General features: G+C 41.1%; 2 protein-coding genes across 3 annotated transcripts in view; one reads left to right on the top strand and one right to left on the bottom strand.

Moving 5' to 3' along the window:
• pmpcb (peptidase, mitochondrial processing subunit beta) overlaps window positions 1-13,732 on the top strand; it is a 21,804-nt gene extending 8,072 nt beyond the window's left edge. Inside the window, exons 6-13 of one of the 2 annotated variants that reach the window (XM_035996371.1) lie at window positions 12,098-12,177; window positions 12,400-12,512; window positions 12,595-12,738; window positions 12,821-12,981; window positions 13,058-13,143; window positions 13,227-13,315; window positions 13,402-13,477; window positions 13,560-13,732. In XM_035996371.1, the coding sequence (XP_035852264.1) occupies window positions 12,098-12,177; window positions 12,400-12,512; window positions 12,595-12,738; window positions 12,821-12,981; window positions 13,058-13,143; window positions 13,227-13,315; window positions 13,402-13,477; window positions 13,560-13,624 (814 nt within the window). In that variant the 3' untranslated portion in view covers window positions 13,625-13,732. The remainder of the gene's footprint in view (window positions 1-12,097; window positions 12,178-12,399; window positions 12,513-12,594; window positions 12,739-12,820; window positions 12,982-13,057; window positions 13,144-13,226; window positions 13,316-13,401; window positions 13,478-13,559) is intronic. The other variant, XM_031306435.2, reaches the window with a different exon arrangement.
• Window positions 13,673-18,354, bottom strand: part of dnajc2 (DnaJ (Hsp40) homolog, subfamily C, member 2) — a 32,394-nt gene continuing 27,712 nt past the window's right edge. Inside the window, exon 16 of the mRNA XM_031306434.2 lies at window positions 13,673-13,824. Within this exon, the coding sequence (XP_031162294.1) occupies window positions 13,756-13,824 (69 nt within the window). The 3' untranslated portion in view covers window positions 13,673-13,755. The remainder of the gene's footprint in view (window positions 13,825-18,354) is intronic.

The raw sequence follows: 18,354 nt of genomic DNA, 5'->3' as shown, positions 1-18,354 counted from the left end.
GTAAATCAGAGAAATAAAATGTTGTTTTCGCCGATTTCTCACTCAAAATGCAACTGTAGCAAGTATCTCACTATCATTAACGTTATCCAAATTCTATATTAGAAACAACAAATAATATATTCGGCTACAAAAAAGCCGGAAAGTCGAAAGTTAGACAGAAGTACAAAGAGTCAGTGGCTATGACGATGATACACCGTCTTGTCTCTTCTCATTGGTTTAAACTGGCAGCTTCGGGGGGCGGACTGGGACAAAAATTCAGCCCTGGCACCGTAGTCACACCAGCCCACATTAGCATTACCACCCACGGCATTCACTAATTACATTTGTGTACAGATGGTTAAATAATATAAGCAGTACCTTATGTAACAGATTTTTAAACACTTAATGCAAGTAACTGGCAAACAATGCTTACTACTTTTTAAAGAGCACACGTTTGTATGCTGTTACTGTCATTCTCTACAGTATGTTGTTCTTTGTTGTCACTGTCTGTGCGATTGTCCGCGTTTCTCTCTGTTGACACTGTACATATAGTCCGTCTGGTTCTCCATCTTTTCATATGTTTTAACTCTCTAACTCTGCCATTTTAATGTTTTTATGGCTGTCTGTGATTATACTTCAGGGTTTGTCCTTGCTCAGAATTGGCCTTTGGGCAAACACATAAATCAGGGGGTTCTGGGGGTCCTCCCCCAGAAAATTTTGAGGGTAAAAGACTTTGATTCCTGCATTCTGATACATTTTGGGCACCAATTTATGGTAAAAATGTCTGTATTTATGGCAAGGAAATCACAAAATTCTGGTGGCAGGTAACAATTTAAAATACAAAATATAATGGAATATTATAATATTCAATAGTCCAGTAAGGGGGCTTTCACGTCCGGGACATGGGCCGGACAGACAAAGTCCAGTTGTTTTATGAGCTTTATGGTAACTTTTTTCCCCCAAAGAGCACGTTTTGCTCCCAAGTTGAAAAATGTAGGATTGACTTTCAGAGGCTACTGCTTTTGCTGCTAAATTGTAGAATAACACAATCATGTTATGGATACAAAACGTTATGAAGTGTGTTTTCTACATTCTATTGATCAAAAATGATCAGTGATGTTGAGACTACAGTGTAACGGACCACCACAGTTCATGCATACATGTGAACCGCGGATTAATTTAACCTTTAATTTAACCTACAACATGTAACATGTTACACTACGTGAATGGGGCACAGCAGAAAGACGGAGCAGAACAGCGCTGCTTGTTCAGGGTTGTCATGTGTAGGCTACTCCTCTTCGCATCAGGTGTTAAAACCAACTGTACCAAAACACTGAATTAGACTACTATTTAACGCGACAACGAGATGTTTTTAACCAGTAATGAAACTGTCAATTTACAGACATGAAAATCACTCACCTTTCGGCGAAATTTGCCGTTTTGAAACCAAAATAGGTGACCTACGTGAATCGTGTAGATTCGATGAGAAAATGTTTAAGGGGGGGGTTTAAGTACTCGGGCCTGGTGCCCGATTTCTGGCATATGACTATTTTAGAAAAATAAATAAATTAAAAAGTCCACATGGGATTTGTTTTGATGCGCTGGATTTAACCAATCATCGAACTTCCACCTACCAACGAAATGAGTTCTAGTCAATCAGATGCAAAGTAGGGCGGGTCTTTGCCGAAATGTGAGAGTGCGGTGCCGGTGTGGTCACCCAACTTTTTAGTTTTTAAAAATTATGACTTTTATTATTGTGTAATGTCAGAAGGACTGTTTTGCCAGTCAAATTAACTTTAATGAGTGTGTAGTGGCGATTTGTCCTCAGATTGAACAAAACAAACTCAAAGTCAAAAAGCCACTGAGGCACCGAAGGAGTGGATCTTACGCAGAGGTAAAAAACGTTCATTGTCCAAGCAGAGATGGCATTTTTGTGAGGTTTATTTCTCCAATTTCTCAGCAAACAAACATTTCACACAAAGGAGCAATGGCGTCTCTAGCTCATCAGCCCTCCCCGGTGTCTACCTCCCACATACCTGACCACCCATATATGTAGACTTCACCTATGGCTAAGGCTGCTTGATACTTTCAAAACAAAAGCTCTTTTTTTGTAATTTATTTTTTATTGACATTCAGAGTCAGGCATTCATATTCATCACATACATCTTATAACCACATATCTTACATCTGTTGTCTGCCCCAAGTGCCAAAGTAGCTTTTCTTATCTGAAAACATGAAAAGGGAAATCAACAAAATAAAAAAGAGAAAACAAGCAAAAACTATGTACAGGTAGGGAGTGATCCTTTCCATACAACATAATCACTGTTCTGTGAAAAAAAAAAAAAAAAATCAGGTCTACGGGGCGTGACATATATGACCCAGTTCTCCCAGTATGAAACAAATTTCTCCATTTTATGATTAACAAACGCTGTTATCTTCTCCATTTTGTAAATGTCCATTGTAATGTCCATCCATATATTTAAAGTTGGCCTCTCCTGTGATAACCATTTCCTGGTAATACTCTTTTTACAGGCCACCAACAAGATATTTATTAAATGTTTATCTCTTTTTGGCCACTCCCCAGGTATGTATCCAAAGAGCATAGTTTTACTCTCAAAAGGTATTTCACGCTTGAAGATATCTTGTAGAGCCTTGTGTATCTCTCTCCAATAGTCCTTCATGACAGGGCAGTCCCAGAAAACATGGTAATGGTTTGCACTTTGATTTCCACAGTTCCTCCAACAGATAGGGGGGGTTATTGTCATAGTGGGACTTCTGACAGGGCGTGATAAAAAACCTAATCAGGTTTTTCCAGCCAAATTCCCTCCATTTCTGTGAGCTGGTACACATCCATTGATACCTCCATATTGTTGTCCATTCTTCCTCGGATATAGTTATCCCTCCTTCCATCTCCCATTTTATTTTGATATATAGAGTTGAATGTGGTTTCAAGTTTAATAGTCCCTTATACAAGCATGAAATAATTCTATCCACAGTTTCTGAGTTATAGGCTTTTGTAAACAATTCGGTCAAACATGTATTCGTCTTTATGACGTTTTTCATCTTCGTATCAACCTAGTGCCGCAACTGCAGATATCGATAGAAGTCTTGTTTTTCTAATAGATGTGTCCTTTTAAGCGTTTCAAAACTGAGCAATTTTCCATCTTTCATTACACTGCATAAGGCTGTTATACCCTTAGCTATCCAGTCCTTAAATCTAGAGTCCAATTTATTAGGTGTAAACTCTGAGTCATAAGCGCACCATTTAAGGGCTATAATATCGTTCTCGAGTTCATTTTCCTTTATGATAGCTCTCCATGTTTTAAGCGTCCATTTCACCCGTGGGTTATCAATGTTATTTATGTGGGTTTGTATGTTATTATCGGCTAGGATTGCCTGTATGGGGATGGAGGGTGTTTTTTCCTCAATGTTTTTCCATTGGGCAGTATATAACGGGTTGCACCAGCATATCGCCGCTCTCATCTGTGCTGCCAGATAATAATATCTAAAACAGGGCAGGCCCCATCCTCCCTTTTGTTTAGCTAGCTGTAAAGTTTTGAGACGAACCCTTGGCCTTTTACCTTGCCATATATACCTAGATAACAATTTGTCCCACTCGTTAAATTGGTTTTGGTTCATCTCTATTGGCAGGCTTTGAAATAAATATAAATATCTCGGCAGTACGTTCATTTTAACAATCAATCCTTGAACTAAGGCTGAAGAAAGGGATGAGGTTCCATCTCACTATATCATCCTTTATTTTTTTATGTATAGGTAGATAGTTGTATTCTGTTTTTGTCTGTTTTGTAAAATCTTTTGGTAGGTTGATGCCTAAGTATTTAAGAGACTCTGTTTGCCATGCTAGGGGATAACTACTTCTGATTTCTCCTGGCAGGCTATAGTTATATGAGAGTACCTGGGTTTTACTCATATTGACCTTGTATCCTGATAGTTGACCGTACTGCTCAAATGATTGCATCAGTTTAGGTAAAGAGTACGTTGGGTGCCCAAGGTAAATTAAAATATCATCTGCATAGCAGGCCAATTTATATTCCGTCCCTTTAATAGTGATTCCCTTGATGTCTTCATTTTGTCTAATGTACTGAGCTAATGGTTCTAGATATAATGCAAAGAGTAATGGTGACCATGCACAGCCCTGTCTGGTGCCCCTTTCCAGGGTGAAACTATTTGATAGATATCCGTTGATTTTAATCCTAGCAGTAGGATTGTCATATAGCGCCTGCATGGTTTTAATAATTGTATCATGGAAGCCGAATCTGTGTAGGACTCTATAGAGAAAGTTCCAGTTGACCGAGTCGAAGGCCTTTTCAGCGTCTACACTTATCACCGTTGCTTTAATTTGATGCTTTTGTATATGGTCCATTATATGCGCCGTCTTTCGTATATTGTCTTGTGTTTGGCGTTGATGTATGAAACCTGTTTGATCATTATGTATCAGCAGTGGTAGGAACTCTTCTAATCGTCTGGCCATGATAGAGGTAAATAGTTTATAATCTATGTTGAGAACAGAAATTGGCCTAAAAGATCCGCACTCCATTTTATCCTTGCCTTCATTTTATCCAGCGCCCTTTATATAGAGAGTTTGGCCAACTCAAATCACGGGCGCCATATTGGAGACCAACGTCAGATTACTCTACAGTGTAACCCTATGGGGCGAATATGCTGTCTTATCTATAAAGTGCTTATTTTCACCATCAACAGGCATATACATGTTATTATCAACGTTTGTCAACATGTAAAAGGCCCTTATGGAAATATTCCAGTGTATATTTACCTTCTATATCGTAAATGGGCCTCTAAAAAATGCCCATTGTAGTGAGTGACCAGTCTCTGAGCAGTGTTTACCTTTCTAATGTCCGCTAGCATATGTACAGGCTAACTATAGCCAGTTAGCTTTGTGTGTAACGTAACAAAAAAAAAGAAATATCTCGTAGGAGCGAAGCTTAATATTTCATTCAATAAAATGATGGTACAAAAGGAGCACTAACGCCACAGGTCTTATGTTGACAACATGGACACAATGGACCAATTCAGTGCGGGAAGTAGAACAGGTATTAATTCTTTTTTAAGTTCCTTGTACCACTCGGCCGTGTAACCATCTGATCCCGGTGATTTGCTTAATTTAAGCCTACTAATTGCAGCCTTTAATTCTTCAGTTATATCTGCAGTCATAGCTTCATTTTGTTCTTCATCTAATATGGGTAAATCTAGGGAGTTCAGGAAGTTGTCAGTTTGGGTTACACTTCTACCTGGGACTTCAGAGTATAATGTTTTATAAAACACTTTGAAAGCCTCCTGGATTTCATTTAGTTTATTTTTTATCGCTTTTGTTCTTGGATCCCTAATTTTATGAATTGTATTTTCCGCCGTCTTCTTTTTTAGTTTCCATGCCAGTACTTTAGTAGTATCTCTGTCTCAGAAACATTAAGTTTTTCTTGATTTCTTGTGTGGCCAGACTATTAATTTCGCTCCTGATATTTCTAATTTCTCTTAATGTATCCTCTGCCAAGTCCATTTTATGCTTTCTTTCTAATTCCTTTAGCTTGTTTTTTAAGTGCTCTAATTTCTCATTCCTATTTTTCTTCTTAAATGAGGATATTGCTATAATTTTCCCTCTTAGAACCGCCTTCAAAGTATCCCATAACACGTGACGTGAGACCTCTCCAGTGTCATTGTATTCTACGAAAAGACTAATTTCGGATTTAATTTGTGCCTTAAAAGATGGATCATTCAGCAGACTTGAGTTCAATTTCCATGTATTATTTTTTGACCGCAGGTTAAAATCAACGGATAAGTACATTGGTGCATGGTCACTCAAATCTATTGTCCCAATTCCACAAGTATGTATTTTATCTTTATCCTTCCCAAATGTTATGAAGTAATCTATTCTCGTATAAAGCGAGTGAGGAGCCGAACAGTGAGTATAATCCCTTCTGTTAGGGAAAAAGTCTCGCCATATATCCATTAACCCCACCTCCTTGAAAAGTGCGTTTACTTTTTTATATAGGGACTTCCTATCGTGGGTTTTTCTGCTAGTCGAGTCTAAGTGGGGCTGTAGGTGTATATTTAAATCCCCTCCACAGATCAGGAGGCCTTCTGTTTCCGTTACCATAATATTAATGATTTTTTGGAAAAAACTAATCTCACTCCCTGGGGGTGCATAGACATTCAGTAAGGTAATTGGATTACCATCTATCGTTCAAAACAAAAGCTCTAACAGATACTTAAGATAACCCAAATAAAATACTAATCATATCAACAAGCTTATGTAGCTGTATGATTAAGGCAAAACACAGAAATTAAATAAATAAATATTTAACTATTAAATATAACAAAACAATGAATAGCTCCAACAGAGTGCATACTGAAATATTACACTGTCGGTTGGCAAAAAATGCATCTCAAAATCCATCAGATTGATGCTTTAAAATATGGAATATTTCAAATTTTCTTCCGGGGGAGCAGACCCCCCCCCCTAGAGGGGTAATATCCTTCTCACCTTTTTCACCCCTGACCCGTTTTCATGCCTGAACTTAACACTGATGCCGTCAGACGGCAGCGCGGACAGACAGCAGTCAGAGCTCCGGCGAAGCTCTGCGCCCATCAGCAGCGGCTTCACGCTGCTGCAGCCGGTCCACCAGAACATCATGATGACCGGGAGAGTCCGGTACAGCCCGAATCCTGCAAACGGAGATCCCGTTTGAAGGTGAAGTGCTTGATTCTGACTGAACGTCCCAATTTGAGTAACTTCTGATCGGGTCGGCCGGCCCATCTCGGGACCAGACCGGCCGTTGCCGACTGGCCAAATGCTTAATAGTAATAATAATTTTACATTACATTATGTGTCATTTAGCTGACGCTTTTATCCAAAGCGACTTACAATTAAGTGCTTTCAACTGCGAAGGTTCAAACTCCAGACAACAAGTAGTAAGTGCAAGTACATCAAAGTACACAATCAGGAGGGAGTTGCAGTAGTCTAGACGTGAGATGACTAGAGCCTGAACCAGAACCTGAGCCGCCTTCTGCGTTAGAAGAGGACGTATCCTTCTGATGTTATGCAGCATGTATCTACACGATCGGGTGGTTGCAGCAATGTTAGCAGTGAAGGAGAGTTGGTCGTCAAGTGTCACACCCAGGTTTCTAGCAGTCTGGGTGGGGACTACTATAGAGTTGTCAATTGTTATAGTCGGGTTATTATAATAATAATAATTATTATTATTACTACTACTATTATTATTATTATTATTATTATAATAACCATAGTGAAATCGCGCAAGCGTTAAAAACCGGCCTATGCGCTGTCGGTCTGACAATTCATTTGTATATTTAAAAAAAAAAATAATCTGACCGGCCCACATTAAAAAAATTGGTCTGGCCCCTCTGGCATTTGCCATATTTGCCAGATGGCCAATCCGCCCCTGGGCAGCTTTCAGAATGCTGCAGACCGGTGCGTTGCAAGCAGTGTTGTAATGTAACGGAGTACAAATACTTCGTTACTGTACTTAAGTAGAAATTTCACGGATCTGTACTTTACTTCGCTATTTAAATTTATGTCAACTTTCACTTTTACTCCACTACATTTCCTAGATAAAATGTATACTTTTACTCCGTTATATTTCCACTAAGCATCTTCGTTACTCGTTACTAAAAAAATAAAATTAGAAGAAATGTGTGCGACTGCGATGAGGGAGGTTTGGCGAATCACTGCTCCTAGATTGCATTACGCACGCTCCGCACGCTCTATTTCAGCGCTTGTTTGTTGCTAAAGGAGGAGGAGGACGCACAACTGAAACCGCCATGGAAGCACGAGCACCTACTGGAGGACCTCCCGTTATCGTAGACGACCACCCCGACGATAGTGGTGAACTCGGTGAACAGGGTAGTGGTGAAGATAACGTCATACACCGGTGGCCGTATTTGCAAGAAATGTTTCTGTACATTGGAATGAAAGATTCTTCCTACCGGATGATTAAGATATGGGAACCCTGAATATGCTTTATGCTTTACTATAAGAAAGCCACAATAAAGTTCACAATAAAAGTTCTAACCGCTTGCTTTTTTTAAAAAAAAAAAAAACTTTTTACTTCAAATACTTAAGTACATTAAATATCAGAAAATTACTTTTGATACTTAAGTACAGTATATATCAGATACTTTAAGACTTTTACTTAAGTAATATTCTAAAAGGTAACTTTCACTTCTACCAAAGTCTTTTTCTAGTACGATACTTTTACTCAAGTATTGCTTTCTAGTACTTTATACAACACCGGTTGCAAGCAGCTGCAGGATTTATCTCGTCTCGTCGCAAATCTTTGGTCTGGAATGCTACCGCACACACAGTGAGTGATACAGGGTGAAACTGTAAGTCGTCGTTAATGACTTTTACTTGCTTCACTTCAGCTACATTTACTTGAGGTAAAGATAAAGGAATACTTTAGTTGGCTATAGAAAACAATAGTCTAGCTAGTGTAAACGAGTGAAATACAAGAAATGGCTCTCCTAGTAAGGTATCCGAAGCTCTCTATTTTTTACCATTAATATAGCCTGCTATCTCTATAGTATTAAAACAATATCAGTCCCTAAATATCATAGTGTCACTGTTAATGCTATTGTACCAGTATATCCTTCAATTCATTGAAGAAATGGATACTGGAAGAAAGAGAGAGAGGCACCAAGGCATAGCCTAAACTAAATTATTTCATGATATTTATTATATATGCTTGATTCTGACCAACTTAACTTTCTGCATTCCTTTGCTGTAATAAATTAAACAAGTATGAAGATGTTGAATTAATGTAGACTAGGCTATATATGAGCATACATACATACTAGAATTTTTATTCATCTCGCCATCAGGTTATTAAATTCAGACATACTTTAAATCCTTGTCAACCATATTGCAACCAGCTAGTTCAGCGTATCACGCCTAACTGGAGTAGTGTGTTTTTCTTTAGGAGTGGGAAGGGCAGACAGCATGTTGCCCGTTTCGTCATTTGGGCTGCCTTGTTGAGTGCAGCGGCACCGAGAACATTATATTTCACATAATTGAAGCTCTTTTTTTGGTTTGTAACGCGCACCTAACCGAAAGCCTCGTACCGAACGGTTCAATATGAATACGTGTATTGTTACACCCCTAGTAATTAAATAGTCTTATTTTGACCTGCAACTTATCTAACAGAGAGAGAAATTAGGTATTACTTTACCACACATTTACACGGGCAGATAGATAGCGGTTAAGTCTTAGCCTAAAGAAGAACTCAGCAGGAGCACAGTCTGGCCTAGTAAACCCCCCCCCATGCAGCTTTGATGTATCTAAAAGCTAACTTGTAAGTAAGATTTTGCAAGGGAAAGTTTTGCATAGGCTCAGGTCTAAGCCCCCCTTGTCTTTCAATCCTAGTGACGTCCCTGCCGTTCCACCCCTAATGTTTGGTAGTTTAAGTGATTTAAAAAAAAAAAAAGCAGAAAAAAATGTGACGATTTAATATCAGTGTTTGCGCGCGCGTGTACATTTTTGCCACAAAGGTGTCTGGCGTTTGTAAATTTGAGGAGGGCACGAGGGTTAAAAAACCTCATGAAGTGAAATTTTCATGCCTTGGGACCTTTAAAAATCAGTGTTAATTTTGACAGCAAATTCTGATTTAGTCTTTTGAATAACACACCATTTAGTTTTAGTCTTATTTTAGTCATCTGAAATCTTTTAGTCTTAGTCTAGTTTTAGTAGACCAAATATTAGCAGATTTTAGTCGACTAAATGTTTCTCCAGAATTTTTGGTCATTGGAAGTATCCATCAGTCTGTTATGGAATGGTATTAAGGTTTGAAAATGCAATACAGACACAGATTTAACGGTTGGTCCTAGACCTAGCTCTGACATTCCTGTTGTTCAAGAGACATGTCGTTGCCCTCGGACCGGGTGCACTGCAAAACGTTAGTGTGTTGCTAACGAGCGAAGTCAACTGAAATCGGCCAAAGCTGTGTAACTAAGACTGTGCAACTAAGTATAATGTAAACAACCTTACTGTTTTGAAAACGTCCTCGAAACTGTGCAAAGTTCTGCAAACTCGTCCTCCTGTTTGTTTAGCTGTTGCGTCTGCCGCGGCTTTTCAAAATGGCTCTGCTGCTTCCGCATAAATCATCCTACCCTCAAAGATTTGCTCCGATTGGATTTCTTCCCAACTTGTCCCACAAAAAAGAGCGGTTGTGATTGGATCTCTTCTCCATTCGTCCCTCCCTAACATTTTCGTCTCATTTTTATTCGTTGACTAAAGCATCTGTTATATTTCGTCAGTCTTTCATCATATCTGACTTTCTATTTCGTTTTCATTTAGTTTTGGTCCGTGAAAAAGGTTCGTTGACGAATGTTTTTCGTCATAGTCTTCGTCAACGAAATTAACACCGTTAAAAATAACGTGACCATTTCACGAACTGCTGTGAGACGTTGTTGCCCTTCGATGTGCACACTACGTAAATATACTCTTGAGCACCATCATGAGGTGTGATATTGTAATGTTAAGTAGTAAGTAGTTTTTTGAGTTAAAGAAATTTCTTAAGTTTACTGCATAAAACGCATTCATTCCGATCGGGGTAATTTTTGACCCCACTCGCAGAAGAGCGTAGGTATTGGTAGGTCACGCGTCTGAGGGTTAACTAACAATGTAAAGATCAACAAGCCACTGACACATATGTTCAGATTTGATTTATTTAAGATTTTTTTGTTTTTCTGTCTTAAATCCACCAGCCATTTTCATATTATACCAACATTTGCAGCAATCTGAGCCTTTTTGGTAAGATTACATAGGAAATGTCAGACTAGAGTCATTTTATTGTACCCGAAACAAGTTTCCTTTTTATTTTGAAAGTATGCAAAAAAACTAACTTTTTTTTGCAACTTTCACTGCGTTCTGCAACTTAATTGCAACAAATATCTGAAAGACATCACAAGTTTTATTGCAACTTTTTACAAAAGCTCCCGTGAAATCAGGCATTTTGGGCCATGACAATTTCCAAAAAAGGCTGCGAAATCCTTGAGGGGCCTGAGCAATGTGTCTGAGTGTTTGCATGTGCCGGCGTGAGGGATCAGAGTAGTTGCGTCAGGTGTGTGCCGTTGTGATGGTGGGGGATGGGGAAACCACTGCAAGCATGCACGGTAATAGTGGAGTTTTTCCATCTTGCGATGATCCAAATTGTAAGTTTAAAGATACGTTGTGCACAGGGTTGAAAATTCACTTTTTCGTCCACCAGCCAAACGGCTAGTGAATGTTGAAATTTGACCAGCCGCTGAAAAGATTACAATTGTTTTTTGGCTGGTAAATGGTGCTAATTTTGAATCCTGGTTGTGCAGTCATCATCATTTTTGTATCATCATCATTTGAATGTTTAGGCCTTTGACGATGCTGGTTTTCAGCATGCCGCAATTGCCATTTATCAATGTGTTTCAGCAGTGTGAGTGAAATTGACATTTATCTTGAGCCGTTTGATTTGGTGGTATTATTTAAATGTACTTGAAGCGGCAAGTTTAGATGATTGGGGAGGGGGGGTGACTTTCCTGCAATATGTCACATTTGAGTATTTGCAATATGTGACCGTCTCTGTTTGTGCTGTTCTTTTGCATTGTGGCATGTGCTCTCGTGAGGGATCACAGGTGTGTGATGGCGGGGGCTGGGGAAACCACAGCATGGGAGTATGCAAGGTGAGCTGTTGGAGTTGTTTGAGTGCAAACAACAGAGTCTTTTTGTTTGACGTGGCGTTATGAGGAGCTAGTGAAGTGACTGAGTGAGTGAGCGTCTTTATGTGTGTGTTGGCTTTACTGGTACTGACTGGGAACGCAGACACATGGTGGTGACATGTCTGTATGAAGGCCACACAGTACTGGAGCGACCTACTGCGTGGGCGTTGGGGCCGCGCCCCGTCCGGGTGTCCCCAGCCGGCGGACTCCAGTCCGGTCGACTCCTGTGTCTTTGGCCGCCGAGGCTGCCGCCTCAACGAGCTCCAGCTGGATGCTCGTCAACCTGCAGGCTGAACCTGCTTCAGTCACAGCACAGCAAGGCAGCTCAGCATACTCCCTGACTTTTCCTGTTCCTTTCTTTCTATCATTGCAGGACCATCAACAGAGGAGACCTGGTGGAGTACATCACCACTCACTACAAAGGCCCCAGAATAGTGCTGGCCGCTGCCGGAGGTCAGAACTGCTCTTTTGCTCGCTCTCGTACATCTTTCGGCTTCTTCTAAACGTGTGTGTCTGTGTGTGTGTGTGTGTACACATGTGTCTGTACCTGTACACGTGTGTTTGCCTGTGTGTCTGTCTCTTGATGTGTGCGCATGTCTGTGCATGTGTATGTCTGCCTGTGTGTATGTACATGTGTGTACATGTGCGTTTTTCTCTCTCTCTCTCTCTCTTTAGGGGTTTCGCACAACCAGCTCGTCGATTTGGCCCAGCATCATTTTGGAAAACTCCCCGCCGCGTGTCGCAGGGAAGCCCCGGCGCTTCCTCCGTGCCGCTTCACGGGAAGCGAGGTAAGTCGAGTGTCAAACGTGTGTCCTGACTGACCCGCGGTGCACAATCCAACCCGTCGACGTTCTCTTCCCGTCTTTTCAGATCCGCGTGCGCGACGACAAGATGCCTCTGGCTCACATCGCCGTGGCCGTGGAGGCGGTCGGATGGCCTCACCCTGACACCGTCCCGCTCATGGTGGCCAACACGCTCATCGGGAACTGGGACCGCTCCTTCGGCGGAGGAGTGGTGAGTGGCGATAAAACCTCGGTCCGATTCGCTTGACTTTTTGTTTGTTTGTTTGATCGATTTGTGTCCTTTGCCGACCCAGAATCTGTCCAGCAAACTGGCTCAGGTGGCCTGTCGGGGAAACCTGTGTCACAGCTTCCAGTCCTTCAACACCTGCTACACGGACACGGGCCTGTGGGGACTCTACGTGGTGTGCGAGCCCGGCACCGTCGATGAAATGATGCGCTTCGCTCAGATGGAATGGTGAGCGACCGCCAAATGGACTCGCGCCGCGCAAACTGTCGCGGGGTCTAAACGTCTCGTCTCTCCCCCTCCTCAGGATGGCTCTTTGCACCAGCGTGACGGAAAGCGAGGTGGCGCGAGCCAAAAATCTGCTCAGAACCAACATGCTCCTGCACCTCGACGGTAAGTACGTCGGGCCGCGCCCGCCGAAGATCCCCGAGCGACGACTGACTACATTTTTCCTTTTTCTTTCTTTCTTTGCCCAGGATCCACCCCCGTCTGCGAGGACATCGGCAGACAGATGCTGTGCTACGGTCGCAGGATCCCTCTGCACGAGCTGGAGGCCAGAATCGATGCGAGTTAACGCCGTCGTCTCTTTCCAATGACGGTCCGGTTTCGACGAATCCCGCGAGTTGCTAATTGTTTTCTGCCCTTCCGCAGGCCGTCGACGCCGCGACCGTCAAAGACGCGTGCACCCGATACATCTATGACAAGGCTCCCGCCGTCGCGGCGGTCGGTACGTACCTTTAAAGGCCGACTTTGGTTTTACCCACGTGTTTTTTCTGACCGCGTTGTAAACCTTTTCCTTTTCGTCTCAGGTCCCATCGAACGGCTGCCCGACTACGACCGCATCCGCGGCGGAATGTTCTGGATGAGGACCTGAACGACGGACGGAGGACTCCGAGGACAGACTGCACATGGACACGCCTGCTGTATTTATGTAGCTTCTTTAATACAAAATAAAGACCGACACGACAATGTTAAAACAACAGATGCTATCGTTGGTGATTCTTGTCATTTTTTACTCTTGCCCGCGACGTTTTCCTGTGCGGCTTTCTTGGCTTTAACCATCTCCACCAGCTCCTGTCGGACAAAAAAGAAAAGAAAAATGTGTTAGGACACCGATACGCCATTTCGTGGTCTCTCGCGTAAACCTTTGTGTCTTTATTAACAAAAATGGTTTTCTCTGGCCGATCGATTAATGCTGCCGGTTTAGTTTGGCCGATGTGTGCTTGTTTTTAAACCGCTGTTTGAAAGATAAAATGTAACACTAATACACACAGAACTTTTCAACGAAAACATTTACTGAACACTTCACCAATCTACACTTGTATACTTCAATTAAAAATGTATAATGTATGAAAAATATATTAAACAAAATGGGTAAGAAGAAAATAAACTGTCAAATAAACCTTTCAATGAAAAAATAAACTTTAGTGCACTTGGCAGCATTTATTAAACTTCTGAGAATACAAATCTGCAAGCTTCACAGAAAGTGACGTTATTAATCTCGACACTATTTCCTCCCAACTCCTGTTGAATCACATAAGACTAGGGCTATCTAAAGTCAGTTCTTGTTCACCTCGTTTGTTAGATCATTGTTCATTTGTTGAAGTGTTTTCTCTGTGTTTTGGGGACCCTACTGTTAGCCTAGCTACATGTCCTGTTGACCTCATTAGGATCTTATCTGAGCACATTTCTGTCATTCAAACAACTCTTGGTTGTAATTTAAAACTCGTCCAGCCAATTTAATAAAATGAAGGGTTTTATTCGTGCTCGAGTCTACAGATGCAGTTAATGGATACAGGCACGGAGAACTGAAGGCTCTGTTAGCAACGGTTAGCTCCGTTATAGGAGTGGATGAGACTGCCACGGACAGGGGCAACAACCAGACTGATAAATGACATTCGGGGAGCTTCCGCAGCGGTCTGGCCGCGGTGTTTTGTACGGTTTTATTAGTACAGTTAACAGGGTTCGTACGCATTTTAAACTATACTTTTCCGTGACTTTTCGGCAAATTTCCATAATTATGTATTCCTGAAAATGTCAGTCGACATTGTACAATAACAATACAAATCAGTGTTAAAGTTTACCCTCAGAGGTTTAACAATAAAATGAATGACAATTTATGTGGTTCATAGCGGGATTCGTAATATCGCGCCCCGAATAGAACGTTGAGGTTAAGACGACGTGAAATACATTTATTAATCATATATTATTATGCCGTGTTTAAAAAAAAAAAAAACTTTCTGGGTCTTTTTATGTTTCCAAAACCTTTCCAGGCCTGGAATTTGCATTTTTCAAATTCCAAAACTTTCCCAGGTTTTTTCAAAAACGTACGAACCCCGAGTTAATCCCAAGGCAACAACACCAGCAACATGCTACTGCTAACGGTAGCGTCTGAGCCTGAAGTGACTGTGCGAGACACACGGCGCGAGAATTCACGACGGGAGGGGCTGGCGGCAGCTGGTCTGGGCGCGCTGTAAAAAATGTCGCCTATTCATGTTTTAAACACTAGGCTGCCCGCAGATGCGCCTGCCCATCAATCGGCTCGATGTACTGGGATATCGGCCGATGCTGATTATGTAAAAAAACGTTCGACCTCTAGCCTATATACAGATCAGTCTCAGGATGAAACTTGTAGTTCTGAAAGTCAAGTTGCACAACTTAAGGTCATGTTTATGTATGTTTAATGTATGCCTTAGTGTGAGGTTGATGTCATTTCAGAAAATGTTTTCTTTAAACAATTTACAATGTAATACGGCACTTGAATGCACTCCATACGTTTAGTTTTTTGAGAGATGATATCGTAAGCAATGTAGGCAACAAAAATGTAGCTTTTTCCGAAAATTTAACCAAACTATTGTTTATTATCGCTCTTCGATAAAACAAAAGTATTTCTTAATCGATAGAATAATCGGTGGAATCAGGGCTCCAGACTTTCTCTGGCTCCAAAATTTTAGGGGCGCAACAAGAAAATGTAGGGGCACACACCGTAAATCAACATGCTAACCAAATATTCACATTTCTACTAATTTCCACTGTATTACTAATCAATACTTTCATAATTGATGCAGAAATTACAATGTGCTGTTTCAAATTCAGTGTCACTTTTGAAGATGCAACATAGGTTAACCGACAGCACCATCATTAAAAATATATATGTGGTTGTGTGTGTATATATACCAGCTCTAGTCTACAATTACAATGAATTCAACTTAAAATTAAACATGCATTATTTATGCTACTACTGAACAGATATCGGTCCCGATACCTGAAATTCGGTTCCGTTACTCAACGGTACCTTTTTTTAGGTACTTTCCCTCTATAATTACAAAACAATTATTTCAGTTGTAAAACATATTGTCAAACCTATTTATCCTATGTACTTAGAACATTATGTTATTTTATTAGAATGTTACACTCGAAAGAAATTAAACAAAAATAAAAATAAAACCCCTCCCTCTCTCCTCCCAAACCCATCCCTACACCCTATTAAATTGAATAATTATTCATTTCTTACTCACTGTCACTTTTATTCTTGTATTTGTATATTGTTTTTTAGCCTGTTTTATTTTCATGACCGTTTTTAACTGCTGCTTTAACTGCAAGTTGCCTTGCCTTACAACCTCAGTCTGTCGGTCATTCACCAGGGCACAGAACCACCGTTGTGCCTGCTACATCGACAGCACCGAGACCGCATTCGGCTCTCCATTATTATCTCCAATATCATATCGCAGCAAACGCCGTCTGCGTGAAGTTTTGAAGAACTGTAACCACGCTTGAAACCGCTTTATCGGCATTTCCGTGACTCGCTGTGACTTCAACTGAACTGCAGAGCCGACGTAGTTTGCGCCGTCCGCAGCTGTGCGTGCGCGTGCGTTTGTGTCAGAGCTCCGCTCTCTGTCAATTTTCAGAGAGGACAGATAAGCTTGAGCTTACGCGCTCTCAGGTACTGAAATTTCTACGTTTAACGTGTAAAAAAGGGGGCAAATTTACTGGTCGCACATGTGCGACTGGATGTAAAATTCAGTCGCGCGCTCTCAAATTTTGGTCGCAGTCTGGAGCCCTGAGAATGCTCGATTACTAAAATAATCGAGGGTTACGGGGTTCGTACGCCTTTTCCGAGGTCAAATTCGAGCTTTGTCCGTAGTCGTACGCAGTCAAAATTATTATTTAGCGTTTTTATCGCATTGACAGAATGCTATCAACGGCCAAAATTGTGTTTCGTAACAGAAGGATACTTAAGCGAAACGCAACTTTTATTTTTCAAAACGTAGACTTTGCTCGCTATCTAACCTGCCCGAGTCGACGTAAAAACAATTACCCCGAACGAAATCGCTCGACGGGTTCGCTTCGCTGACCTCGAATTATCACCTTTAAAATGTTTAATCTCTCCGCGGTTCCTGACGTAACGTACGGTAAGACGGCTTTGAGCCAAATGACACGCGGCTGGGTCGTTCTGTGTCAAATTAGACTAAATCCAGGAAAACGGTTGCTGCGCCCTCTTAGACTTTGCTTAATGTCAGTCTTTTCACACTTTCTTCCAAATCTAGGGCACGCCGTACTTTACCGTAATTTCAAGGGCTGAAAATATAAAGACATAGGATTTGAACAGAAATATTTTACAGGCCTTGGTTTTGGGACACATTCTTGATAGAGACGAGGTTTGAGACGGGACAGATTCCATTTTAACCCAGAAGACTGACAGTGCACAGGCACCTGCCTGATAAATAGCCTATATTATGTAATTGAAAAAAAAAAAATGTATTTCATTGCCAAGACATATGGGCAATATTATGACGTTACGCCTAAATTTACTGTCCGACTGCATTTTCTCCAGTTAAAAATGGTCTAGATTTATAGAAAAAAAAAACTATTTATATTTAGTATCTCTCCCCTTTATGTAACCACATTCATTTTTCAAAAATCATACGGCATTTCTCATTTTTTTGTTCACCGAAAGTGTCAAAATATCATGGGGTGCGACCGGTCGGGCACGACTTCTATTTTGGAAACTTCTGGAAATTTATTTAAAAATGTGTTTTGTAGTCTCGTATAATATTACAGTGCTCTCGTATTGATATTTCTGTCATAATATACAAATGCGCATTTTATGAAATATCACGCGGTGCGACCGTCAAGAAATTACCATTTTGGAGCTTTTATTTTGAATTCCACTGAAAGACCGGAAGTTGCACCGTACACCAGTTTGCAAAGGACCCTTGAAAGCAACAAGCAGGTTCGTAACAAGGGGGTAAGCTTCTCCTCGCAACGCGTACCTCCTATGGCGCCATTTTGATGCTAACACGCATTTTTAATTTTTTCACTGAGTGTGGAGGGAGAGGAGACAGACGGAGGAAAATTGTATTATTACTGAGAAAAACGTTGTACTATTTGCTTAGTTTTTTGTTTATTTTAATCCTCCGGTAGCCTTTAGTTTCTAGAAAAAGCCAGCACCTACGCAAATCCACGTACCTGCGCGTGGAGGACTACACCTTTTCTACGAGTAGCTAGTAAACATTAGCTTCAGCAGGCTAACGCCAGCTCCATGGCTACATCTACACGTGGCGAGTCCCCACCTCCCCACAATATTTCCTCGTTGCTTGAAAA

Source organism: Sander lucioperca, chromosome 20 (assembly GCF_008315115.2).
Source record: "Sander lucioperca isolate FBNREF2018 chromosome 20, SLUC_FBN_1.2, whole genome shotgun sequence".
Classification (NCBI taxonomy): domain Eukaryota; kingdom Metazoa; phylum Chordata; class Actinopteri; order Perciformes; family Percidae; genus Sander; species Sander lucioperca.
This window is presented reverse-complemented; position numbering and strand designations above follow the sequence as displayed.